General features: G+C 40.5%; 1 protein-coding gene across 10 annotated transcripts in view; it reads right to left on the bottom strand.

Moving 5' to 3' along the window:
* The window catches only part of CRCP (CGRP receptor component), a 79,915-nt gene extending 52,486 nt beyond the window's left edge, over positions 1-27,429 (bottom strand). For 5 of the 10 annotated variants that reach the window (XR_009497656.1, XR_009497655.1, XR_009497654.1 and 2 more), the window contains exons 1-5: positions 27,346-27,429; positions 18,492-18,528; positions 13,336-13,434; positions 12,080-12,115; positions 10,693-10,787 (exon numbers count right to left, since the gene is read on the bottom strand). Coding sequence is in view for 6 of the 10 variants with exons in the window: in XM_059897686.1 (XP_059753669.1) it covers positions 10,693-10,787; positions 12,080-12,115; positions 13,336-13,434; positions 18,492-18,528; positions 27,346-27,353 (275 nt within the window). In the remaining 4 variants the exon portion in view is untranslated. Of the gene's footprint in view, positions 1-10,692; positions 10,788-12,079; positions 12,116-13,335; positions 13,435-18,491; positions 18,529-27,345 lie in introns of those variants that run through there. The other 5 variants (XM_059897687.1, XM_059897688.1, XM_059897689.1 and 2 more) reach the window with 5 other exon arrangements.
* Positions 27,430-27,797: the final 368 nt, after the last annotated feature.

Below are 27,797 nucleotides of genomic sequence, written 5' to 3'. Positions count from 1 at the left end.
ATTATCTTGAATCTCCTCTTCCTGAGAGGATAGAAAAAAACTCTATTGGGATATTCAGAAATAAGCATTAAAGAGCACTTCAGCAGTTTCTGTTATAAATGTGACTCCTGTCTTAGACTGTACTGGCTAGCACAACATGATCCAGGTCTTGATAGCATATGGCAAGCAGCCCCCTGAGTCACCAGGCACTGAGGCCAAACGAATTCCAGTGGGCTGCAATAGTTGGCTACCTCCCAGAGGAGCCGGGCCCAGCGACAGTGAACGAAGCCTACCGGTCCCCTCTACTGGTTGTTTTCAGAACAACACTGCCTGCAGCTTTTGCTTCCTACAGTCATAGATAACCTGTGTGTCAATAAGAACACTGGCATGTTCATCTGCCCCAGGAATCAACCATTTAATGAAAAGTAGACACTAAAGGGTCAAAAAGGACTACAAATCCTCAAATTTCGGATCACAAATGGAAAAAGAGAACTGAAATAAATCCTCCTCTGAATATTACAGTCTACTTTAAATATATATAGATTATGGCCAATCATGAATCAGCTTGCAAGGCAACTGAATAGTAGTAGACAGGTGCATATTTACAGCAGAAAAGATGTAGGGATTGGGAAGCAAAACAGCAGGCAAACAGCTGAGAAGAGGTCTTAAAAATCGACCATTAGGACTTCTGTTGTAGACAAGATGGAGTAAACCCACTAAAGCCTCTTTCTGCTGTTTACGACAACAACAAATGCAGGACAAAACACAAAAGCAAAAACCTGGACTCTGAAAACAAAAGTAGGTGGACTGGGAAGGGAAACAAAACTTGAAGAAAGCTAGAACTAGTTGGTGGGACTTCCCTGGTGGTCCAGTGGTTAAGAATCCGTCTTCCAACGCAGGGGACGCGGGTTCAATCCCTGGTTGGGGAACTAAGATTCCACATGCCGCGGGGCAACTAAGCTCGCACACCACAACTACTGAGCCTGCACGCCTCAACTAGAAAGCCCGTGTGCCGCAGCAAAGAACCCTTGCACTCTGAAGCCCACACACCACAACTAGAGAAAAGCCCACATGCCGCAACAAAGTGCCTGCACGCTGCAACGAAGATTCTGTGTGCTGCAACTAAGATCCGATGCAGTCAAAAATAAATAAATAAAATAAATATTTTTTAAAAAAAGAAAAAAGAACTAGTTGGTGTGGGGGATGGATGTGAATTTCTTTCTCTTCCTCCTTTCTCTCATAAGCCCTGATCCTCAGGACTGCCTTAGCAGTACTGCCCTACAGCAGTAGTTTCACATGCAGCTGAAACTCCAAGAGAAATTCCATCTTTCTGGCCAGAAGATTGGGAAAAGGGGCCCCAGAGATCTGGAGATCTAGGTAAAGCCCACAACTCGAGGGCAGTTCCTCAGAGAGCCCTGGCAGTGGGTATATCCAGGAAGGGAGCCACTGTGGTCCAGAGTGCCAAGGAATATCTTTTTTTCCCCTCTCCTCTTTTTTCCTACCTTCTTTGCCCCAAGGGTGGCGCCAGTAACAAATGCAAACATAGGCAGCTAAAATGATGAGAGAAATCTACTTGTGGCCAGAGGCCTAAAAAAGGGGGCACATGTGGGTCTGAGAGTCTGGGGGCAATCCCAGAGAGAAGAGCAAGAGAGAGGATTTCCCTAAATTTGAGTACCAATCAGCACAAATCTTAGGTTTAGCCCAAGCTATTCATTTGTAGAACAGCCCCAAACAACAAAGAGCAGAGACCCAGCACAGCAAACACACTGAGAAGTGAACAAGTTAAAACATAACTCCAGTCTCATATGCAAAAAAGGTCCAAAGCAGCAGAACAGTTTAAAACCTAAACTGATATTGAAATCCTTGCCATGTAAGCCAAGACAGACTTGAGTTGTGAACGTAACTGGACTGACCACCTGCTAAAAGAAACAAAAAAAGCAACATTAACCAGAGACGTTTCACAGGATCCAGAGTTCTAAACAATATAATATTCAAAATGTCCAGGATACAATCCAAAATTATCTCAATGAGGGAAATATCACTCATTCTCAAGGGAAAAGTTAATCAACAGATACCAAATCTATGATGACCCAGATGTTGGAATTATCACACAAAAACTTTAAAGTAGCTATTATTACAACATGAGATATAAACAAACATTCTTCTTTTTTTTTTAAACATTCTTGAAACGAATGGAATAATAAAAGTTCTCAGGAAAGAAACAGAAATTATAAGTAATAAACAAATGAAAATTTTAGAACTGAAAAATATATGAAATTTTAAAATTCACTATGTGGGCTTAATAACAAAATAGAGTTGACAAAAGAAAAGAGTCTGCGAACGTATAGACAGTTCAGTAGAAATTACCCCATTTGAACAACAAAGAGGGAAAAAAATGAACAGAGAGGATTCAGGGAAGATGGCAGAGTAGGAAGAACCAGGAATCTGCCTCCCCACCACCTAGACAACAACCATCTAGACAACTAGACCTAAATGTAAAATGCAAAACTATAAAACTCTCAGGAGATAACACAGGAGAAAACCTAGATGACCTTGCATATGGTGACGCCTTTTTAGATACAACACCAAAGACACAATCCACAAAAGAAATAATTGATAAATTGGACTTCATTAAAAATATTCGCTCTATGAAACACCAAGTCAAGAAAACAAGATAAACCACAGACTGAGAGAAAATATTTCCAAAAGACACGTGATAAAGGACAGTTATCCAAAACACAGAAAGAATTCTTAAAACTCAGCAATAAAAAAACAAACAACCCAATTTTTAAAATGGGCAAAAGAACTACTTACAATAGCCAAGACATGGAAGCAACCCAAGTGCCCCATCAACAGATGACCGGATTAAAATGTGGTATGTGTGTACATGTGTGTGTATATACACACACACACACACATACACAATGGAGTATTAGCTTAAAAAAATGAATGAAACACTGCTATTTGCAGCAATGTGGGTGGACCTAGAGAATATTATGTGTAGTGAAATAAGTCAGACAGAGAAAGACAAATACTATACAATATCGCTTATATGCAGAACCTAAAAAAATAATACAGGGACTTCCCTGGAGGTCCAGTGGTTAAGACTCCATGCTTCCACTGCAGGGGGCATGGGTTCGATCCCTGGTTGGGGAACTAAGATCCCGCATGCTGCACGGCATGGCCAAAAAAAATTTTTAATTAAAAAAAATTTAAAAATAAAAAAATAATACAAATGAATACATATGCAAAACAGACTCACAGATATATAAAACAAACTTGTGGTTACCAAAAGGGAGGGGGAAGGAGAGGGGACAAATTATGGGTATGGGATTAACAGATACAAATTATTATACATAAAATAGATAAGCATCAAGGATTTACTACATAGCACAGGGAATTATACCCATAATCTTGTAATAACCTATAATGGAGTATAATCTGCAAAAAATACTCAATCACTAGGTTGTACACCTGAAACTAACACCATATTGTAAATCACCTATACTGGAAAAAAAAAGAAACAAACAAACAAACAAGAAATAAGTGGATGAAAGGGACTTCCCTGGTGGCACAGTGGTTAAGAATCCACCTGCCAACGCAGGGGACATGGGTTTGAGCCCTGGTCCAGGAAGACCCCACATGCCGCGGAGCAACTAAGCCCATGCGCCACAACTACTGAGCCTGTGCTCTAGAGACCGCAAGCCACAACTACTGAGCCCGTGTGCCACAACTAATGAGGTCCGTGCGCCTAGGACCCATGCTCCGCAACAAGGGAAGCCACCCCAGTGTGAAGCCCAAGCACCACAACGAAGAGTAGCCCCCGCTCGCCGCAACCAGAGAAAGCCCGCGCACAGCAACAAAGACCCAATGCAGCCAAAAATAAATAAATAAATTTATTTTAAAAAAAAAAGAAAAAAGGGGCTTCCCTGGTGGCGCAGTGGTCGAGAATCTGCCTGCCAATGCAGGGGACACGGGTTCAAGCCCTGGTCTGGGAAGATCCCACATGCCGCGGAGCAACTAGGCCCATGAGCCACAACTACTGAGCCTGCGCGTCTGGAGCCTGTGCTCCGCAACAAGAGAGGCCGCGATAATGAGAGGCCCGCGCACCCCGATGAAGAGTGGCCCCCACTTGTCGCAACTAGAGAAAGCCCTCGCACAAAAAAGAAGACCCAACACAGCCACAAATAAATAATTAAATAAATAAAAATTGTATAACTTTAAAAAAAAAAAGAAAAAAAGAAGTGGATGAAGGATGTTAATAGCTAGTTCACAGAAAAAGCTTTTAAACACTGGAAGAGATGCTCAACTTCATTCATCTGTACAGAAGTACAAATAAAAACAAGGTATCATGTTTTTTCACCTCCTAAAAAAAAAAGACCTGAATGGACACCTCACCAAAGAAGATACACAGCTGGCAAATAAGCTTATGAAAGATGCTCCACATCATATGTCACCAGGGAAGTGCAAATTGCAACAATGAGATACCACTCTATACCTATTAGAATGGCCAAAATCCAGAACATTGACAACACCAAATGCTGATGAGAATGTGAAGCAACAGGAACACTCATTCACTGATGGTGGAGATGCAAAATGGTACAGCCATTTTGGAAGACAGTCCAGGTTTCTTACAAAACTAAATATACTCTTACCATATGATCCAGCAACTGTGCTCCTTGGTATTTACCCAAAGGAGCTGAAAACTTATGTTGACAAAAAACCTGCACACAAATGTTTATAGTAGCTTTTCTTGATAAATGCCAAAACTTGGAAGCAACCAAGATGTCCTTCAGTAGGTAATGGATTACTAAACTGTGGTACATTCAGACAATGGAATATTATTCACTCCTAAAAAGAAATGAGCTATGAAACCATGAAAAGGCATGGAGGAACTTTAAACGCATCCTGAAAAGACTACATATTGTATGGTTCCAATTACATGACTTTCTGAAAATGGCAAAACTAGATAGACAGTAAAAAGATCAGTGACTGCCAGGGGTTGTGAGTGGGAAGGAAGGAATAAACAGGTGGAGCACAGAAGATTTCTAGGTCAGAGAAAATAATCTGTATGATACCATAACAGTGGATACACGTCATTATAGATTTGTCCAAATCCAAAGAACTGTTCACCACCACAAGTAAACCCTAATATAAACTATGAACTTTTGGTGTTAATGACGTGTCAATGTAGGTTCACTGATTATAACAAATTTACCACTGTGATGGGGGATGTTGATAATGAGGGATGCTATGGATGTGAGGGGGATGCAACATATGGGAAACCTCTGTACCTTCCCCTTATGTTGCTGTAAACCTAAAACTGATCTAAAAACATGAAGTCTCTTAAAAAAAAAAAAAAAATTCTGCAAAGGTGCCAGAGTAGGAAGTACCAGAAATCTGTCTCCCCACCTAGAAAACAATTGTACTGGTAGAATCTGTCTGATATTAACTATTTTGAAACTCTGAAGTCTACTGAAGGCTTGCAACTTCCAGGGGAAGTTTTGGAAGGTAAATAGCAGTTAATTTTGGTCAATTTTAGATCTTAGCACAGTAGCAGCACCCATCCCCCAACTCCAGGGGCAGGCAGCTGTGCCCACGTTCCTGGAGCAGCTTGTACACAGCTTGTGGAAGCTAGAGAGGGCAAAATGTACCCTGTCCTCCAAATATCAAGGATCAGTGCTCTAATCACTGACTATAGCTTCTGATCACAGAGACGCAAGCAAAGGGGCAGCAGCCATTGTTGTTGCACCTCCCCCTCCAGCTGAAGTGACTTTTAGAATTTAAAGGGCTGGTGTCCTTTTATCCCCCAACCCTTCTTTTTATTTTTTTCTCCCTAAAGTTCAGACACTAAAGGCTGGGACATTCAAAAACAACTGCATATATGGGAAAAATCAGAGTGACTGTGCATGCCTAGGGAAAGAGGCACACTCAGAAAAGACCTGAGAAGACCTTGAGTTTACACCTCAAGCTGATCCGTAGCACAGAGACAGCCTACAAGACAAAAATAGCAAACAATAAACAAAAATCAGCAAGCCTAGGGGAAGGAAGAAAATCTGATTTCCAGAGTTACAACATTATTAGATCAAATGTCCAGTTTTCAACAAGAAATCACAAGGTAAACAAAGAAACAGTTAAGTATGGCCCATTCAAAGGAAAAAAATAAATCAATAGAAAACGTCCCTGAAAAAAACCTGATGGCCGGTCTACTAGACAAAGGCTTTAAAACAACTGTCTTAAAGATGTTCCAAGAATTAGGGGCTTCCCTGGTGGCGCAGTGGTTAAGAATCCTCCTGCCAAGGCAGGGGACACAGGTTCGAGCCCTGGTCTGGGAAGATCCCACATGCCACGGAGCAACTAAGCCAGTGCACCACAACTACTGAGCCTGTGCTCTAGAGCCCGCAAGCCACACTTACTGAAGCCTGTGTGCCTAGAGCCCATGCTCCACAACAAGAGAAGCCACTGCAATTAGAAGCCCGCACACCGCAACGAAGAGTAGCCCCCACTCACCACAACTAAAGAAAGCCGCGCACAGCAACAGACCCAACGCAGCCAAAAATTAACTAATTAATTTTTTTTTAAATAAAAAAAAAAAGATGCTCCTAGAATTAAAGGAAGATGTGGAGAAAGTACAGAAAACAATGTATCAACAAAATGGAAATATCAATGAGACACAAACAAAACAAAAAGAAATTCCAGAGCTGGAAAGTACAATGACTGAAATGAAAAACACTAAAGGGATTTGAAGGCAGATATGAACAGGCAGAACAAAGAATCAATGAACTTGAACAGAAAAAAAGAAGATTAAAGAAAAGTGGACAAAGCCTAATGGGTCTGTGGAACACCAAGAAGTGGACCAACATATACAGTTTGGGAGTCCCAGAAGGGACTAAGTGTCCATCAAGAGATGAATGGTTATAGAAGATGTGTGTGTGTGTGTGTGTGTGTGTGTGTGTGTGTGTGTGTGTGTAACAATGGAATATTACTCAGCCATAAAAAAGAATGAAATAATACCATTTGCAGCAACATGGATGGACCAATAGATTATCATACTAAGTGAAGTAAGTCAGACAGAGAAAGACAAATATCACATGATATAACTTATATGTGGAACCTAAAAAAAGAAAAAAAGATACAAATGAACTTTTTTACAGAACAGAAAAAGACTCACAGACATAGAAGACAAACTTATGGTTACCAAAGGGGAAAGGAGGGGAAAGGTGTGGAGGGATAAATTAGGGATTTAGGATTAACAGACACACTAGTATATATAAAATAGATAAACAACAAGGACCCACTATATAGCACAGGGAACTATATTCAATATCCTGTAATAACCTATAATGGAAAAGAATTCTGAGAAAGAATATATATATACACATGTATAACTGAATCGCTATGTTGTATACCTGAAACTAACACAACATTGTAAATCAACCATACTTCAATTAGAAAGTTTCCTTGTCTTTAAACAACAACAACAACAACAAAAACAGAGGCTTGGGGACTGTAGAACAATTATCAGAGTTCTAACAGTTGTGTCTTTGGAGTTCTGAAAAGAAAGGAGGAAGACACTGGGGCAGAAAAAAATATTTAAAGAAACAATGACCCAAAACTTCACAAATTGGGTAAGACACAAAAATTTACATAATCAAGAAGCTCAGCGAAGATAAACTAAAAAAAAAAAAAATCATAATCAAATCGTCAAAGACCAAGCATAAAGAAAAGTATTGAAAACAGTCAGAGGAAAACAATACATTACATATTGGCATGACCACAGATTTCTCATCAGAAACCATGGCAATCAGAAGACACTGAACTAACATCTTTAACGTGCTGAAAGAAAAGATCATTCAACCTGTGAAACTATCCTTCAGGAATGAAAGAAAATAATAACATTCTCATCTGAAAGAAAACTGTAGCCAGCAGGCCTGTTCTAAAAGAACGCTAGAGGAAGTTCTTCAGGCTGAATGATAAAAAGTAAACATGGAACAGGAATGAATGAAGAGCAAAAGAAATAGCAAAATTCCGGGTAAATATAAAAGACTGTTTTTGTCCTCTTATGTTCTTTAAAATATGTAGAAGTATAGAACGTTAAGTAATAAAACACTGCTAAACACTGTTTTCAACATATATAGATGTAATAAATATGACAACTGTAACAAAAGGGAGAAGATAAAATAAGAAGTGTTGACGAGGATGTGGAGAAATTAGAACCCTTGTGCACTGTTTGTGGGAATGTAAAATGGAGCAGACACTATGGAAAACAGTGTGGCAGTTCCTCAAAAAATTAAAAATAGAATTATCATAAGATCTAGCAAATGTGGCTTCTGGGTGTACACTCAAAAGAACTGAATGCTGGCTCTCAAAGAGATATTTGTACATTCATGTTCATAGCAGTATCATTATGTGCAACAGCCGAAAGGTGGAAACCACCCAGGTTATACATCAGTTGATAAATGAATAAACAAAATGTCATATATACATAAAATGTAATACTAGGCAGACTTCAAAAGGAAGGAAAATCTGACACATACTATAATATGAATGAACCTTGAAGACATAATAAATGAAATAAGCCAGTCACAAAAGAAAAAATACTGTATGATTCTCATATGAGGTACTTAAAGTAGCCAAATTCATGAGACATAAAGCAAATTGGTGGTTACCAGGGCTAGAGGATGTGGAATATGGGGAGACATTGTTTAATGGGTATAGAGTTTTAGTTTTGCATGATGAAAAATTGTCCTGTGGATGGATGGCAGAGATGTACAACAATTAAATATATCTAATGCCACTGAATTACACACTTAAAAATGGTTAAAATAAAAAGATAACAATATTAAATAATATTCAGACTTTTTTTTAAGACAAATACTATATGATTCTAATTACATGAGGTATATAGAATAGTCAAATCCATAGAAACAGAAAACAGAGTGGTGGTGTCAGGGGCTAGGGAGAGCAGGAAATGGGGAGTTGTTTAATTGGTATACAGATTGTTTTGTAAGATTTAAAAAGTTCTGGGGACTTCCCTGGTGGCGCAGTGGTGAAGACTCCACTCTCCCAATGCAGGGGGCCCAGGTTCGATCCCTGGTCACGGAACTAGATCCCACATGCATGCTGCAACTAAGAGTTTGCACGCTGCAACTAAGGAGCCTGTGAGCCACAACTAAGGAGCCGGTAAGCCGCAACTAAGGAGTCCGCGAGCTGCAACTAAGGAGCCCGCCTGCTGCAACAAAGACCCAGCACAACCAAATAAATTAAAAAAAAACAATTCTGGGTATTGGTTACACAAAATGTGAACACTATACTTAATACAGATGAACTGTAGACTTAAAAGTGGTTAAGATGGTAGGGCTTCCCTGGTGGCGCAGTGGTTATGAATCCGCCTGCCAATGTAGGAGACACAGGTTCGAGCCCTGGTCCAGGAAGATCCCACATGCCACAGAACAACTAAGCCCATGCACCACAACTACTAAGCCTGCACTGTAGAGCCTGCAAGCCGCAACTACTGAGCCCATGTGCCACAACTACTGAAGTCCGTGCGCCTAGAGCCTGTGCTCCGCAACAAGAGAAGCCACTGCAATGAGAAGCCCGCGTGCCGCAACAAAGACCCAACACAACCAAAAATATAAATAAATTTTTTAAAAAAATGGTTAAGATGGTAAATTTTATGTTATGTGTATTTTCTCACAAAAATAAAACAAACTGTAAACATACACACATGCACACACATGCACACATTTGAAAGATGTTTGTCTTCAGAGTTCATTTACAGAAGAGAGGCAAGGGGAGAAGGGCACTTAGTTTACTGACAGTGTATCAACTGTGTGCCTGAACTAACACCAAATGTTTCCTCCAAAAGAAAATTATTGATTATTCTGAATGAATGACAAAAGCTTTTTGGATTTATCAGCTCTAGTATCAATTCTAAAAGACTAGGGCTAGTTTTCTTCTCATGGAAACTTTTGATCTAATTCTTAATGTTTTTAATTCCTACAAACTTAACTTATTCTAGAAAGTCACCAAGAAAGTAAATGGGCACTAGAAGAGCAGAGAGAATATTATCAAGTCATTTTTGCCCCAAACAAACACAAATGTCAAATGACTTAATTCATCAACTTTATAAAAAGCACTTCAATTTGTGAATCCTGTTTTTCAACCAATTTTAGTCTGAATGCTGGGAAGGGGTTATGGGAAGATTTTTGGGAAAGATTTTTGAGATTAAAAAGCCCACTACATTCTGCTTCTGGCTCTAGAAGGAGCCCAGTGTCTTAAGTCTCAGTTGTCTCATCTACAGTACCGTCACCCTGGGACTTCCCTGGTGGCGCAGTGAGAATCCACCTGCCAATGCAGGGGACACAGGTTCGATCCCTGGTCCAGGAAGATCCCACATGCCGCAGAGCAGCTAAGCCCGTGCACCACAACTACCGAGCCTGTGCTCTAGAACCCATGAGCCTAGAGCCCGTGCTCCACAACAAGAGAAGCCACCACAATGAGAAGCCCGCGCACAGCACCGAAGACCCAAAGCAGCAATCAATCAATAAATCAATAAATAAATTTATAAAATACCATGACCCTACGCCCTGTGTATTGATTACAATTCAAAACCCAACCTAATATAAATACACAGTTGCTGAGGATGACTTTTATAAGCTATCATTTTCATTATGTGTCAGTCTTTTCCCACTTAAGATTATTTTTACTTACTTGGTTAACTTGTGGCTTTTCACTGCTGTGAGAAATTCTCTCACAATCTCAGGACTCTGGTGCCTGCATGGTGTTTTTGATATGTATTTTAATGTCTACAAAAAAGGGAAAGGCAAGCATAAGACAAACAACCCCGAATGACAAAAAGAGAAGGCAATGGCTATAATTTAGTATTCTAAAATTTTGCTTCAAAAATCTTTTGTAAAACAAATGCCTTCAGGAGAGTCAATCTTCACGTAATAGGAATTCCTCAAAAATAAAACCAGTAGCTAGAACAAAAAGATTACTGAAACTTTAGAATAAAGCTTTTCTGATCTTAAGGAAAAAACTCAGTCTGACAACTGTGTTATCATGTATCAATTTTTTATGGACAGGGAACCCAAAGAATAAAATAAATAGCTATAAGTCCATATAGATATAAATTACCCAATAAATGGATTAGAAGGAACAACTCTTTCTTACGAAGAATTCTAACAATTAAACATAGAAAGAATGAGGGAAATAAATCACCATTAGGCAATCGCACCATAGGAATAATTACTGCAGGAAGGATCCACCAATGAATACTAAAATTAATGGGCAAAAGCGTAAGGAGTAGGATATTTGCATAGTCTCAAAGCAGCTTCCCCAAAATATTTATTAATTACTGTGGTAGTTTTAATGTGTGTCCTCAAATTCTTTAATATCCCTCCCTTAAGAGATGAAGCCTATTCCCCTTCCCCTTGTATGTGGGCTGGACTAGGTGACTCTTTGCTAATTAACAGAATATGGAAATGGAAAAACAGTAACTTTACAGTGGAGAAACCAGGCAGACACCACCTTAACCAAGTGATCAAGGTTAACAGCATCAGTAATAAGACACTGATACCATGTACTCTGTATCACGCAATGAGAAGGGCACATTTATTACCAAAGTAACTTTCCTTAAGGCACCAAAAATTAAAAGCAAGAACTTAAGAATTAACAGAGTGGGGACTTCCCTGGTGGCGCAGTAGTTAAGAATCTGCCTGCCAATGCAGGGGACATGGGTTCCATCCCTGGTCAAGGAAGATCCCACATGCCAAGGAGCAACTAAGCCCGTGGGCCACAACTACTGAGCCTGCACTCTAGAGCCCATGCTCCACAACTACTGAAGCTCACGTGCCTAGAGCCCATGCTCCACAACAAGAGAAGCCACTGCAATGAGAGGCCCGTGCACCACAACGAAGAGTAGTCCCCGCTCGCTGCAACTGAGAAAGCCCACGCACAGCAACAAAGACTTGATGCAGCCAAAAATTAATAATTAATTAATTAAATTTTTTTAAAAAAGAATTAATAGAGTGATAGCGAGCATAAACTGTGTAGTTAAGGGTGCTTGATAGTTTGAAATGTGTATAAAACTAATTACCAACAATCTTTTTTTTTCTTCTTTGGAAGAGATGAACTATATAATGTGAAAGAACACGAATGAATAAATGAACTGTAGGGTTCTAAACACACAATTAAATGAAAAAAATCAGATGGGAAGGAATGGTGACTAAAGTGTTAAATTCCTTATTTTCCTTAAAAGAGATTATGATACCTTAATGCAAGTTTAAAAATGTCTTTGAAAAGATAAATTAAAAATAGTTAAATCCAAATCTCTTTAAAGACAAAATCAAAACTGAAAGCAAATAACAAGAAAAAACAAAATGACAGATACAAAAATCAAACATCATATAACAAATACAACAGCTTAAGCATAAGACTGGGAGAGAATGCAACAAACTATCAACTAGATATTAAGATTATGAATTACTTTTGATTTCTTCTTTATGCTTTTTTGTACTTTCTAAGTTTTCTACCATAAAAAGTATCACTTTCTCTGTAATAAAGAATTTGGCTTTGCTAAAACAGAGAGTCTGGACTTTGCCCTCAGCTTCTGGGAGGTAATCTCCATACTCCTGGAACATTATATCTAATAGGAGTATCTTTGTCTTGGGGTCTTATGTCCTACTGGATGGTATTAACAATGTGACTTAGAGTAGGGGCTTTGGGTCATGCAGTATCAGTAGACCTGGAGGCTGACATGAACTAACTACACAGGCAATCAATCATTCAATCATGCCTAGGTAATGGAGCCCCAATAAAAACTGTGGACACCAAAGCTTGGCCAAGCTTCCTTGGTTGGCAATATTCTGTGTGTATTAACACACACTGATTTCAAGAGAAATGTGCTCTGACTCCACATTAGAGAACAATGGAAGCTCTGCATTTGGTTTTTCTCCTGGCACCTGCCCCATTTGCTTCTTCCCTTGGCCAAATTTAATCTGTATCTTTTCCTTGTAATAACCTGTACTGGTGAATATAATAGCTTTTAGCAAGTTCCGTGAGTACTTCCAGTGAATTATTGAACCTGAGGGTAGTCGTAGGGCTCCCCGACTTGCAACTGGTATTAGAAGTGACGGCAGACTTTTAATTATTCCCTCGTCTGACTTTGCAATTGGTTAACACTCACAATTGGCCAAACTCTTTCCACTTCTATAAACAGGATAAAAACTGGGTTACAGTAAACCTACTCAAATCAGATAATAGGTAGTCATGATTCGGTGGCCAGTCATCAGCAAGATAAACCAACCCCCTTCAATGGTAGTTTGGGTAGACCTTCCAAAAACCTAGGCTTACTTCATACGTGATAGTATTCAAGTTCTGTTGCCCAGAACTGTGTTTATTCTTTCCACTTTCTTTACGCTGCTCTTTCATATCAGTTAGTAACTGGAACACCTAGGAAGAGATATACAAAAGATTCCATAAATAAATTTGAGAAAGGTATCTATTCCAAGGTCAATGATTTTAAAGGATAAAGAGAATATCTCTTTTCTTCTCATAAACCCTCCCCCAAACTCTTGCATTAGAGCAAAAAAGTCCGAGAAGCATGTGACTTTTTAAAAATGCTCTTGGGCTTCCCGGGTGGCACAGTGGTTAAGAATCTGCCTGCCATGGGCTTCCCTGGTGGCGCAGTGGTTGAGAATCTGCCTGCCAATGCAGGGGACACGGGTTTAAGCCCTGGTCTGGGAAGATCCCACATGCTGTGGAGCAACTAGGCCCGTGAGCCACAATTACTGAGCCTGCGCATCTGGAGCCTGTGCTCCGCAACAAGAGAGGCCGCGACAGTGAGAGGCCCACGCACCGCGATGAAGAGTGGCCCCCGCTTGCCACAACTGGAGAAAGCCCTCGCACAGAAACGAAGACCCAACACAGCCATAAGTAAATAAATAAAATTAAAAAAAAAAAAAAAAAAAGAATCCGCCTGCCAATGCAGGGGACACAGGTTCGAGCCCTGGTCTGGGAAGATCCCACATGCCATGGATCAACTAAGCCTGTGTGCCACAACTACGGAGCCTGTGCTCTAAAGCCCACAAGCCACAACTACTGAGCCCACGTGCCACAGCTACTGAAGCCCGTGTGCCTAGAGTCCGTGCTCCGCAACAAGAGAAGCCACCACAATGAGAAGCCCGCGCACCGCAATGAAGAGTAGCTCTCACTCGCCACAACTAGAGAAAGCCCGCGCACAGCAACAAAGACCCAACGCAGCCCAAATTAATTAATTAATTAAAATAAATTTTAAAAAAATAAAATAAGATAAAAATGCTCTTTTATCTAAGTCAAATTGTGCAAATTCATTTGTTTACATAAACTATTTCAAGTGTTTCCTACCAATACACACCATATAACTTATGTCCTCGGATCTCAAAAATAATATTCTGAGTATTTGAAAGTAAATTTTCCTATAATATGATCATCTCAATAGATGCAGAAAAAGCATTTGACAAAATTCAACATCTATGATCAAAACTCTAAACAAAGTGGGTACAGAGGAAACATACCTCAACATAATAAAGGCCATACATGATAAGCCCAGAGCTAACATCATACTCCACAGTGAAAAAGGTAAAAGCTTCTCTAAGATCAGGAATAAGACAACGGTGCCCACTCTTGCCTCTTTTATTCAACATAGTATTGGAAGTCCTAGCCAGGGCAATTAGGCAAGAAAAGGAATAAAATTTAGCCATCCAAATGGGAAAGGAAAAAGTAAAACTGTCACTATTTGCAGATGACATGGTATTACTTATAGAAACCCCTGAAGACTCCACCAAAAACCTGCTAGAATAAATGAATTCAGTAAAGTTGCAGGATACAAAATCAACATACAGGAATCTGTTATGTTTCTATACACTAATAAAAAACTATTAAAAGAGAAATTAAGAAAACAATCCTATTTATTATAATTGCAACAAAAAAGATAAGATTAGGAATAAATTTAACCAAGGAGGCAAAAGACCTGTACAGTGGGAACTATAAGACACTGATGAAAGAAACTGAAGAAGACACAAATAAATGTTCACGCATTGGAAGAATATTGATAAAATGTCCATACTACCCAAAGCAAACTACAGATTCAATGCAATTCTTATTAAAATTCCAACTGCACATTTCACAGAAACAGAACAATCCTAAAATTTGTATGGAATCACAAAAGATCCAGAATAGTCAAAGCAATCTTGAGAAAGAAGAACAAAGTTGGAGGCATCACACTCCCTGATTTCAAACTACATTACAAAGCTATAGTAATCAAAACAGTCTGGTATTGGCCTACAACAGATGCAGAGATCAACGGAACAGAATAGAGAGCCCAGATATAAATCCATACATATATGGTCAATTAATTTATGATAAAGGAACCAAGAATATACAATGGGAAAGGACAGTCTCCTCAATAAATGGTGTTGGGAAAACTGGACAGCCACATGCAAAAGAATGAAACTAGACCACTATATACACCATACACAAAAATTAACTCAAAATGGATTAAAGACTTGATGACGTAAAACCTGAAACCATAAAACTCCTAGAAAAAAACATAGGCAGTAAGCTCCTTGACAATGGTCTTGGCAATGACTTTTTGGATTTAACACCAAAAGCTAAGGCAACAAAGGCAAAAATAAACAAGTGGGACTACATCAAACTAAAAAGCTGCTGTGCAGCAAAGAAAATCATCAACAAAATGCAACCTACTGAATGGGAGAAAATATCTGCAAATCATGTAGCTGATAAGGAGTTAATATCCAAAATATATAAATTCATACAACTCCAGAGCAAAACAAACAAACAATCCAATTTAAAAATGGGCATTTTTCCAAAGAATACATACAGATGGCCAATAGGTACATGAAAAGATGCTCAACATCACTAATCATCAGGGAAATGCAAATCAAAACCACAATGAGATTACCACCTCACACCTGTTAGAATGGCTATTATTAAAAAGTCAAGAAATAAATATTGAGGAGGATGTGGAGAAAAGGAAAGCATTGTGTACTATAGCTGGGAACGTTAACTGGTGCAGCCACTATGGAAAACAGTATGAAGGATCATCAAAAAATTAAAAATAGAACTACCACATGATTCGGCCATTCCACTTCTGGGTAACTATCCAAAGAAAACAAAAACAGTAATTTGAAAGGATATATGCACCCCCATGTTCACTGCAGCATTATTTACAATAGCCAAGGTAAGGAAATAAACTAAAGTGTCCATTTACAGATGAATGGATAAAGAAAATGTGGCATATATATACAAAGGAATATTATTCAGCCATTAAAAAAGAATGAAATCGGGCTTCCCTGGTGGCGCAATGGTTGAGAATCTGCCTGCCAATGCAGGGAACACAGGTTCGAACCCTGGTCTGGGAAGATCCCACATGCCGCGGAGCAACTAGGCCCGTGAGCCACAATTACTAAGCCTGCGCGTCTGGAGCCTGTGCTCCGCAACAAGAGAGGCCGTGATAATGAGAGGCCCACGCACCGCGATGAAGAGTGGCCCCCCACTTGCCACAACTAGAGAAAGCCCTCGCACAGAAAAGAAGACCCAACACAGCCATAAATAAATAAATAAATAAATAAATAAAAGAATGAAATCTTGCCATCTGTGACAACATGAATGGAACTTGAGGGCATTATGCTAAGTGAAAGAAGTCAGAGAAAGACAAATACTGTATGGTATCACTTATACGTGGAATCTAAAAAAGAAAAGAAAAAAAAAAGCGACTTCCCTGGCAGTCCAGTGGTTAAGACTCCATGCTTCCACTGTAGGGGGCGTGGGTTCGATCCCTGGTCAGGGAACTAAGATCCCGCATGCCACGCAGCACGGCCAAAAATGAAAACAAAAACAAAAACAAAACCGAAACCAGAAACCAAGCTCATAGACACAGAGAACAGATGGTTGCCAGAGACAGCGGGGGGAGTAAGCAAAATGGATGAAGGTGGTCAGAAGTTACAAACTTCCAGTTGTGGTCAGAAGTTACAAACTTCCAGTTATAAACTAAGTCATGGGGATATAATGTACAGCATGGCAACTCCAGTTAATAATACTGTATTGCATATTTGAAAGTTGCTAAAAGAGTAAATCTTAAAAAGTTCTCAACACAAGAAAAAAAGAATTATGTAACTATGTATGGTGAGTGATGTTAAGTAGACTTATTGTGGTAATCATTTTGCAATATATACAAATATCGAAACATTATGTTGTATGCTTGAAACTAATAAAATGTTGTATGCTGACTGTACCTGAATTTTAAAAATTTTTCCTAAAATAAATAAATATATATATATATATATATTTTAAAAGATCTTGCTTCTCTAACATGAAAATCTATTTTATTTTCCCCACAAGGTAGAAACACATGTGTATTAGTGCTAAGAAGGGTCAGGGGAGGAAATCTCTCTCCTGTTTTAGAGATTATACCAGAGAACTGAGAGAAGCATAGGATCATAAACACAGTAACGACTAGATACAATGCAACCCCTCCCCTGCCTGTCATTCCTTTCAGAAATAGGGGCATAAGACCCAATTAATGCAATGTTTCCCCAATGGATAAAACACTACACACCTTGTCCAGAGTCTAAACTGGAGAAGGAGGTTCCTAAAAGCCAACGGCTTGACCAACAACCATTTCCTTCCTATTATGAGCAGCAACCATTTAAGATGAACCTTTAGGAAGAAAAGAATATGGCCCACTGTGTTAAATCTACTACCTTCTACATATATCACAAAATGGAGACTCAAATCTCCTATAAGTCTTCCTAAGTTTAGACTCTGGCATAAGAAAAATGGACAGTGAATATATGAATGTTTTTTTCTATACCTGGAGTTAACCTATCAGATAGTTTTGCTAGTACCAAACAACACCCAGGCAAAATAGAAGGTAGGCAAAAATAATGTTCTATCTCCCCTCTCACCAACTTCTTTCCTTTCTTTCCCCAGCAACCCAATCCTCAAGCCCCCAAATTCCAAATCTGTTACTTCCTACTAAATTATTCGTAATGGTGAGTCACTAAACTCTCACTTCCAAAATGAATGTGTTAATACTTATGAGACTCTTATGAGGATCAAAATAATAACTTATAAAAGCATTTTACAGCTAAAGAGTGGTAATTAGGAAAAGGCGTTAAGTATTTTAATGGAAAACTTCTGCAAACAGAAACAGTTCCAAAACTGATGCTTCCATCACAGGAAGGCATCTCAAATGAAGATCTAAAATCTTTGGGATTTGGAGAAGGTTGCCTACAGTAAACTAAAGGCTTCCCAGCTTCCCTGAATTACTGTATATAATTTACCAAGCTAAGGCTATTCCAAGGTCCACCAGATGGTGCCATCTCTCCTATTTTAAAGTGGCAAATCCAAATGAATTCAGTCATTTCTAACCAAAACTAATTGAATAATCTTCAGAAGCAAAGGGCAAATGATCAGAGAGGAAAACACGATAGTCCAAAGCTATTTACCTCATAGTTACTGAGCAGCGCGGCGCTGGCATCCTTCCTGAAAAATAAAGTAAATTATCATCAGTCTGGGCTCACATCCCTTTGTGGGAATTAAGTATCTACAGAATAATCCCTCTGTCAAGATTCAGTAGCACAGTTCAGAAACTTGGGGATTACAGCCTAAAATTGAGAAACGTCCTAAGTCTTACTGGTTTAGCTGGCGATGGGCAAATTCAGAGCAAATTCTCCATTTAACAGCCACAGTATACCACACATCCCTCACCAAGTAGGTGATTAAAATACTATACTTATCCCTGGTCCAAGTAGGCAGAAGTTGAGAAGTCAGATACCTAGGGGAAGTTAGTTACAGGAAGAACACGGGGGCAAAACCACGGGGGTAGGGGGATGTCAATAAACAGAGGGTGCTAGAATTAACTGGAGAAACAGAGTGCCGCCTCATCCCACAGCCACGTCCTCTCTACAGTACCATCTGCCTTCCATCAGCTACTGACATTTTGGGCAGCCAAGTCCTCCTGCTGAATCACCAGAAATGGGATCCTTAACACTAACATCACTACTGGAAATTCCAGCAACATCTGGAATCCTGCCAGATACCCACAAAACTCCCAAGGTGTTCATCTTTTCTATCAACTCAACAAGTAGAGTTCAGGTGTTGAGCAGTGGCAACGGTCAATCAAGGCAAAATGTCACCTTTCATGTATGAATGAGCACAGCAATGTGACGTGTATTAAATTACAACTGATCCATTCTACAATATCACATCAGAAAGCACTTATTGTTTTTAACAGTCTGGAGGCAGTACAGTATAATAAAGAATACAGTTTTGACCTGTATAGTGTACAGCACAGGGAACTACAGTCAATATCTTGTAATAATCTATAATGGAAAAGAACCTGAAAAAGCATACATATATACGTAATATATGTATGTATAGCTGAATCACTTTGCTGTATACCTGAAACACTGTAAATCAACAAAACTTCAATTTTGAAAGAATACAGTTTTGAAATCAGACAAATCTAGGTTCATATTCCAGCTCTGCCACTTACAAGGTATGTGAGTTTCAGTGAGTTAATTAACCCCCGCTAAGCATCCCCATATAAAACAAAAAATGCAGATAACTAGTACCTAGAAATGTAGCCTGGATTCTAAACCCAGCTCCACCATCCATTAGCTATGTGAATTTGGGCAAGTTATTTAACCTCTCTATGCTTAAATTTCCTCATCTATAAAACGGCAACTGTAGTACCAACCTTGTAACATTGTTACAGGATTGAGTTGAAATAGGTAAAGTACCTGGAACACAGTATGTGCTCAATAAATACCATCTATTATCACTACTGCCTGGGCTACTACCACCACAACCACCACTTCTTCCTACTTCATAAAGCCGTTCTGAGGATGAAAGGAAAACAAATTTTAAAAGTGTAACACAGTTCTTGGTACTTATTAGGTTCTCCTAAACGAAGGCTATTACTGTTAAAAGATATCACCTCACTTAAATTCTCATTAAAAACCCTGTGATGTAAGAGCTATTATGATTCCTTCTTTAGAGATGATGAAAACTGAGGCTCAGAGATTTAAAAACTTGCTCAAGGGCACACAGTAGAAAGCCTAACTGAAGTGGACAACAACTATGGGATTGTGAAAAATAAAACAGGATTGAACAAATGGAAACCAGTAATGCAGAATCCTAAAAACTCAGGAAGGAGTATGGACTTGACATAAGGTACAACAAAGATTACTGTTTGTTCTTAAACTAGGAATGGGGCTATATGATGAAAAGGAGGACACAAAATTTCAAAAACATGAGCCAAATAGATGGGTGGTTTCCCCAGTCAATAAATAAAGCAAAACAAGCAGGTGGTTAACGCAGGCTTCAACCTAGGCCTTAGATCATCAGCACAGTAATGTCGGCACTTAATCAAGTTAGCACATGAAGCTTACCAAAAGCTACGAGTCATTCAACAAATAGTCAGGATTTCACAAAAGTGCTGCTTTGCCCAAATGACCACAATGGAACTCAGGTCACAAAGAATACCATATTTAAAAGGAACCTAGGGGACTTCCCTGGTGGCGTAGTGGTTAAGAATCCGCCTGCCAATTCAGGGGACATGGGTTCAAGCCCTGGTCTGGGAAGATCCCACATGCCGTAGAGCAACTAAGCCTGTGCACCACAGCTACTGAGCCTGCATTCTACGGCCGGTGAGCCACAATTACTGAGCCAGAGTGCCACAACTACTGAAGCCTGCGCGTCTAGAGCCCATGCTCCACAACAAGGGAAGCCACCACAATGAGAAGCCCACGCACTGCAATGAAGAGTAGCCCCCGTTCGCCGCAACTAGAGAAAGCCTGCGTGCAGCAACGAAGACCCAACGCAGTCAGAAATAAATTAATTAAAAAATTTTAAATAAATAAATAAATAAATAAATAAATGGAACCTAACACAGGAAGGATAATGCATAATTAGAGTATGTGATATGGCTCATTTAAAACTGAAAATGACAGGACTTCCCTGGTGGCACAGTGGTTAAGAATCTGCCTGCCAATGCAGGGGACACAGGTTCAAGCCCTGGTCCAGGAAGATCCCACATGCCGCGGAGCAACTAAGCCTGTGTGCCACAACTACTGAAGCCCGCACACCTAGAGCCCGTGCTCCGCAACAACAGAAGCCACCGCAAGGAGAAGCTAACGCACCGCAATGAAGAGTAGCCCCCGCTCACCTCAACTACAGAAAGCCCGCACACAGCAACGAAGACCCAACACAGCCATAAATAAATAAATAAATAAATAAAATTGAAAATGACAAATCAAACCACATGTCATCTTTGCCTACTTAATCAGGAAGTCAGCCCACAAGGCTTCCTCCTATCTTTGCTTGAAACTGAATTACAACTCCCTTCGTGCCCTAACATTCAGGGGAACTAAAACATCCCTTCCTGGAACAGGGTGGAGAAAAATTACAAATGTTATTTTTCCCCAAGGCCAGTGGATCCATCCCAGGTGCCACGGTCACAACTTCATTTCCAAATCACAGCCCCCCTCTGTCATGTAGATTATTCCATGCCCTGGGAAATGTGTCCTTGTCTCTTCCAAATTACTGCCCCACTGCCCAAGTCAATATTGTTAATTGCAAGAATCCAAAGAACATCTTCTGCCTTTTCTAGAGCCAATATACAAAGAAGGAAAGGAACTCTCTTTCATGTATATTTTCATGAACCTGTGTTTTGGGGCGAGGAGAACAATGGATGTTTAAAAAGTACAGCATCTTGCAGTCTGGTGGGCAGAAGCTGATTTATTCATTGATTCTTTTATTAGGAAGATAAATAATTTTTTTACCCAGCTAAATACTAATGGTGTAAATGCCAAAATATGCTAGGCATTCCTTTATTCAGAAAAATGTCAATGAGTATAGTATCTGCCTTTCATTGAGTCCTAAATGAACTATGTGTATTGGGAAATTTTTTTTTAAGGCAGTTTTTATCCTGAAGAAGTTACTGTAACTACCACGAAGTGGCAGGTTGTTGAGAACAGGGTATGGTGAGATTTGACAGACATCAACTTAATCAAGTTATCCAATTTAACAGCACCAATAATGATGATGTGATGCACTGAGAAGGAAACATCCCTTATAGCAATCCTGTCAAAAAATGTAGTTATGAGAATATAATCAGACAAACCCAACCTGAGAAATCTTCTTCAAATCAACTGGCCTAGATTCTTCAAATATCACTATCATTTGTCACGATGTCAATGTCACAAAAAGAGGCTAAGAAACTGTTCTCAGAGTAAAGGAGATTAAAGAACCTTGACAACTAAATGCAATGTGTGATTCTTTTTTTTTTTTTTTTTAATTTTATTTATTTATTTATTTATTTATGGCTGTGCTGGGTCTTCATCTCTGCGCGAGGGCCCTCCCCAGCCGCGGCAAGCGGGGGCCACTCTTCATCGCGGTGCGCGGGCCCCCCACTATCGCGGCCTCTCCCGTTGCGGAGCACAGGCTCCAGACGCGCAGGCTCAGTAGTTGTGGCTCACGGGCCCAGCCGCTCCGCGGCATGCGGGATCTTCCCAGACCAGGGCTCGAACCCGTGTCCCCTGCACTGGCAGGCAGACCCCCAACCACTGCGCCACCAGGGAAGCCCCTGTGTGATTCTTGATTGGATCCTGAATCAATTTTTTTTAAAAATCCAGCTAAAACATTATTAGGACAATTGGAGAAATTTTAATATAGGTTGTATTTTAATAATAGTGGTAATATCAGCACTAAATTCCCTGGGTGTGATGATGGTATTGCAGTTACACAGGAGAATGTCTTTTTAAGACTGATAAAATGACATATCTACGACTCTGAAATGGTTCAGTAAAGTGTGTGGAGAGAGAATGCAGGCATGTGTAACAAAGAGAAGGCAGATATATCAAAAATGTTAACAAATGGTGACCCCAGGTAAAGGATATAAAGGTACTTGAGATGCTCTTTTTGCAACTGTTCCATGGGTTTGAAATTTTTCAAGGTAAAAAGTTGAGAAAAATGGAGATGTAAAACCAAAGAATTCCATGAAGTTAAAAAAAAAAAATAGTATAACTTGAAATTGAGGACATTCTCCTCCAATGTTTTTTTACTTCATACTCACCTGTACGACTTAGAATGGTACTGATTTTACTTACAGATGTTTAAAGCAAATATTCCAAGTGAATTTTAAAGATTGTCTAAATCTATACTTACAGGAAGGCAGTCACTTAATTTCCTTAAGTAATGAATTAGCTGACTGAAGCTGACGTGCTATTTGAAATTTAACCTGTAAAATCTGCTTAACTTGCTGAGTCAATTTAATGGACACAAACAACTACTTCGGAAAATCAAATTCTTTATAAACAGAACAAAATGATCTACTGACGGACTTTCCTTAGAGGCTCACACATGCACAAAAAAGCCCAAGCAAACAGTGCCTAATAACTGCCACACAGTTAACTCTTACGAACACAATGACAAACAGAATTGCTCAAATTCTCCTATGTTTAACCTATGTTACTGATTCAAGTCCTGTTCTGAAAAACTAAACTCAGGTCCAAGAAAACTGAGCAGCCTTCAAAGTCAATGAACAATTTAAACTGTAGCATTCACTTAGGAGCTAGCAAATTATCCTCTTTCCAGTCCTGTTACTGAATTGCTGTAGGACCTATTAGCTAACTTCTCTAAACCTTAGTATTTCCAGCTGTAAAAAGAAGGAAATTCTGACACTATCTCAAAAAGATGATGTGGAAGAAACTCCATTTTCCGTAACTATGTATACTAAGTTCAAGAATAAAAGGATGAACACAAAGTTTTCCAGGCATATAAATAGTCCCGAGGCATTAGACAAAGTTAGCCAAACAGCAAATACCTTAATATACAAATACTTACTTTTGCTATGAATATTTTGTATCCTTTTATCTGATGTGATGGTCAAAAAGTTTTTATTTTTAAAGTCTATCATTCAACCAAATAAAGCATAAATATTCCTTACCTTTAAAAAACTTCTAGTATATATCTATCTATATGTATCATTCACACAGTAGGTAGTTACTCAGTGATTGAAGAAAAAAAAGTAGTAAAAACTCAGGGGAGTTTTTCATCCACGCCTCCTCACTGCAGGTCCTAGGAATGCCTAACAGAGGTACAACATGTTTGCCCTCTCAGAGACCTAGGGGTCTCCTGAAGATACTAAGGACCACACTGCCAGAGGTTACACCTCATGCTGGAGGCCAGGCAAGAACTAGAATTAGGCCTCCAGGGACTTCCCTGGCAGTCCAGCGGTTAGGCCTCCACCCTTCCAAGGCAGGGGACACGGGTTCGATCCCTGGTCGGGGAACTAAGATCCAACATGCCGCACGCTGGGGCCAAAAAAAAAAAAACAGAATTAGGCCTCCAGACAGTCTTATTCCAGGGGCCCCTCCACCCCCAAACCACATGCCTACCTCAGAAAACCTCATTTTCCCACAAACTGCTAGCCACAAAATTCTTGATTAGTCACTGACTCCTTGGGAGAAGTGGACAGGTTACTATATAGGAGAAAAAACTCTTGATTGAAACCATTTCACTTAGGAAAATCAGAAAATCTATATGCTCAGCAATCAGGAAACTAGCTAAATAATTTATATTAATTTTTATTAATTTATTAAATTAATGAAGTATTGTTATATTACTTCACTCAACAAGTACAGTCAGCCCTCTGTGTCTGTGGATGTGAAACCCACGACTATAAAACCGGCAAATACGGAAGGCCGACTGTGTTTGCCAAAGGGCTACTGTGTGCCAGATGCTCTGCTAAGCACCAGGGGAACAGACACTGGTCCCTGCCTTCATGATACTTACACTCTCAAGAGGGAGACAATACACTAGACATGTAAACATCTATTAATACATCTATAATACATCTATTATCAGAACTTGTAATTATTTAAGGGAAAAGTAAACCAAGGTTCTATGAGAGACAAAAAGCAGGACTTATTTTGGATTTACCAAAGAGGGAAAACAACATTGAAAAAGGACACTCAACCTGAGCTGTCAAAAAGATAAGAAGTGGGCAGGACAGGGGGAAAAGTATACCAGGCAGAGGGAACAGCAATGCAAGGGCTTGGAGAGTTACTGAAATTACTTGACTGCCAGTGGAAAGGGTGTCTCTTTGGGGGAGGGGACAGTGGCAAGAGACAAGGTTGGTGAGTGGGTGAGGTTACATAAGTTCTTGTAGTCCTACTAAGGAATGCAGATATCCTCTAAGCACATAGAAAAGCAATGAAGGGTTTTTACACAGGGAGTGATTTGATCCAATTATTATTTTAATTCACTTTGGCTTCTGTGTGGAAAACGAATGGAGGGGGCGGGGCAAGAGTGGAAACCAAAGGCTATTGCTTAATCTGGACCAGAGATGATGGACTACAAAATCAGCAGTGGGGATGGTGCTGAATTCAAAATACATTCTGAGCGTGGAGATGACAGGACTGGCTGATGGACTGGATTTAGCGGTGAGGAAAGAGGGCTAGATTTCTGGTTTAAGCAACTGATGGATAAGAGAAAAGGGCTAGAAATATATTCTGGGGAATCATTTGCATACAGATGGGTAAAATGACCAAGGGAATGTGGAGAGAAAGGGTCCCAGGACTGAGCCCTAAAATACTTCAACATTTAGAAGCCAAGCAAGGAAGGAAGGCGGGGCTATGAAAGAAGACTGAGAAGTAGTCCTTGATGTAGGAGGAAATCCAAGAGAGCAAGTCACAAAGCCAAGAGAGTGTCTAGAGTTTCTGTATCAGTTGCTGCTAAGGGATCAAGGAAGTTGAGGCCAGAAAATCAACTTCTGAATTTGACAAGATGGAAGGCTCAGGCAACCTACATAAGACCCATTTCTGTAGACTGGTGAGGATGAAAGCCCAAAAGAATGATTGAGAGAATGAGGGGGTAAACAACATTTCTAATAAGTTTTCTGGTGACAGGAAGCAGAGAGGGAGCAACAGGTGGACATGGATGTGGGGACAGACAAGGGATTTTTCTTTTAAGATAGATAAATTAAAGCTGGTTTGTATGCTGACAGGAAATGCTTAATAAAGAGGGAAAAATTGGTAATGACGGCTTGGGCTAGAGTAATATTATGCATGTTTTTTCAAATTGCAGATTAACCCCCATTAGTGGATTGCAAAATCAATCTAGTGGGTCTACACCCTATTTTAATAAAAGAGACTATCAGAGTGTACTGCATACAGCATTGTCTCATGAAGCTTTCATTTCTGTTACATATACATACCGTGTTTTTTTAAAAGTCTGAAAAACAGTAGTACATGTAGACATTAAACATGAGGCTAAAGAACATAAAAGAAAATATCAATATTAAATAATCGGTGGCAAAGAGAACACAATATAGTATGCCTACAAGTTAACGTCAATCGTGCAAAAATCCACATAAAGAGTAGCTACAGGGCTTCCCTGGTGGCGCAGTGGTTGAGAATCTGCCTGCCAATGCAGGGGACACGGGTTCGAGCCCTGGTCTGGGAAGATCCCACATGCCGCGGAGCAACTGGGCCCGTGCACCACAACTACTGAGCCTGCGCATCTGGAGCCTGTGCTCCGCAACAAGAGAGGCCGCGACAGTGAGAGGCCCGCGCACCGCGATGAAGAGTGGCCCCCGCTCGCCGCAACTAGAGAAAGCCCTCGCACAGAAACGAAGACCCAACACAGCCAAAAAATAATAATAATAATAATAAATAAATAAATAAAATTTATTAAAAAAAAAAAAAGAGTAGCTACAAAAACTTCCATTTGCACCCGGTACCATGAACAGACACGGAAAAGACCATGTGGAGTTAAAACTGTTAGAATGGCTTTTACTCCCTCCCTACACACTCACACAAACAGCTAAATGCTTCTCATCAAACTTGGACAGCAGCTGTTCTGAGTTAGGGTTCCAAAGGCGCCCACTGCCCCTAAGCAAAGCTCTACCCCAGCATTTACCCATCTCTCCTCCAAGTACTTCCAGGCCGGACCCAGGGCTTTATACCTTCGAAGTCCCTGCTCCAACACCGGGCCAGGCTCCCCACCGTGACGCCTGCAATGCTAGTGAGTGGATGAGGGAGGAAACAGGCACCCTGAAAGGCAGCCGAAACAAGTGGCACTCGGCCCCCCGTGCTGGGCACGCGGTGGGCGTGGGGGCGAAAGTTCGGAGGGCCAGAACGAGAGCCCCTTCCTCCCCCGCCTCCCGATCCGTCGCCCTCCCCACAAGCAGCGATGAGGGGTCGCCCCAGGTCCACGTCTCCCGGCTCCCAGGGTCTAGCGGTCCCCAGCTGTGAGCGTCTGCCCAAAACCAGCGACGCGCCCCGAGCTGCTTACACTTCCATGTCGACCCCGCCTCTTCGCCTCCAGCCGACAGCACCCGCGGAGCTCCACACCGCCCCGCCGCCGCAACCGGCGTCCACGCCGAGCTCCCTGTGGCCGGCTCCGCGCGCCGCGGTGCACGCCGGGATCGCCGCGCTGCACACCGGGAGCCCGGAGGACCCGACGGGGCCGCGAGCCCTGCGTGCCCCTCTAGCCGTCCGAACCCTGTCCTCTATGCCCAGCTCGACTTCAGACTGTTAAGCGTTTGCAGACAGGATTTAGCTCACGTTTTCGTGGTCTAGGTTATATCTAAGTAGTATGAATAAAGTAAATTTCCAAAGACATAATCGGATTAGTAGGCCTTTGGGCATTAAAATCCCACCCCTAGAATAGTAGCAATGGCAAGGGGCGAGACGGCCCGGAGCCGCTGGAAATGCTCTATTTCAGGACCTGGGTGCTGGGTACGC

Source organism: Balaenoptera ricei, chromosome 15, assembly GCF_028023285.1.
Source record: "Balaenoptera ricei isolate mBalRic1 chromosome 15, mBalRic1.hap2, whole genome shotgun sequence".
Classification (NCBI taxonomy): Eukaryota; Metazoa; Chordata; class Mammalia; order Artiodactyla; family Balaenopteridae; genus Balaenoptera; species Balaenoptera ricei.
This window is presented reverse-complemented; position numbering and strand designations above follow the sequence as displayed.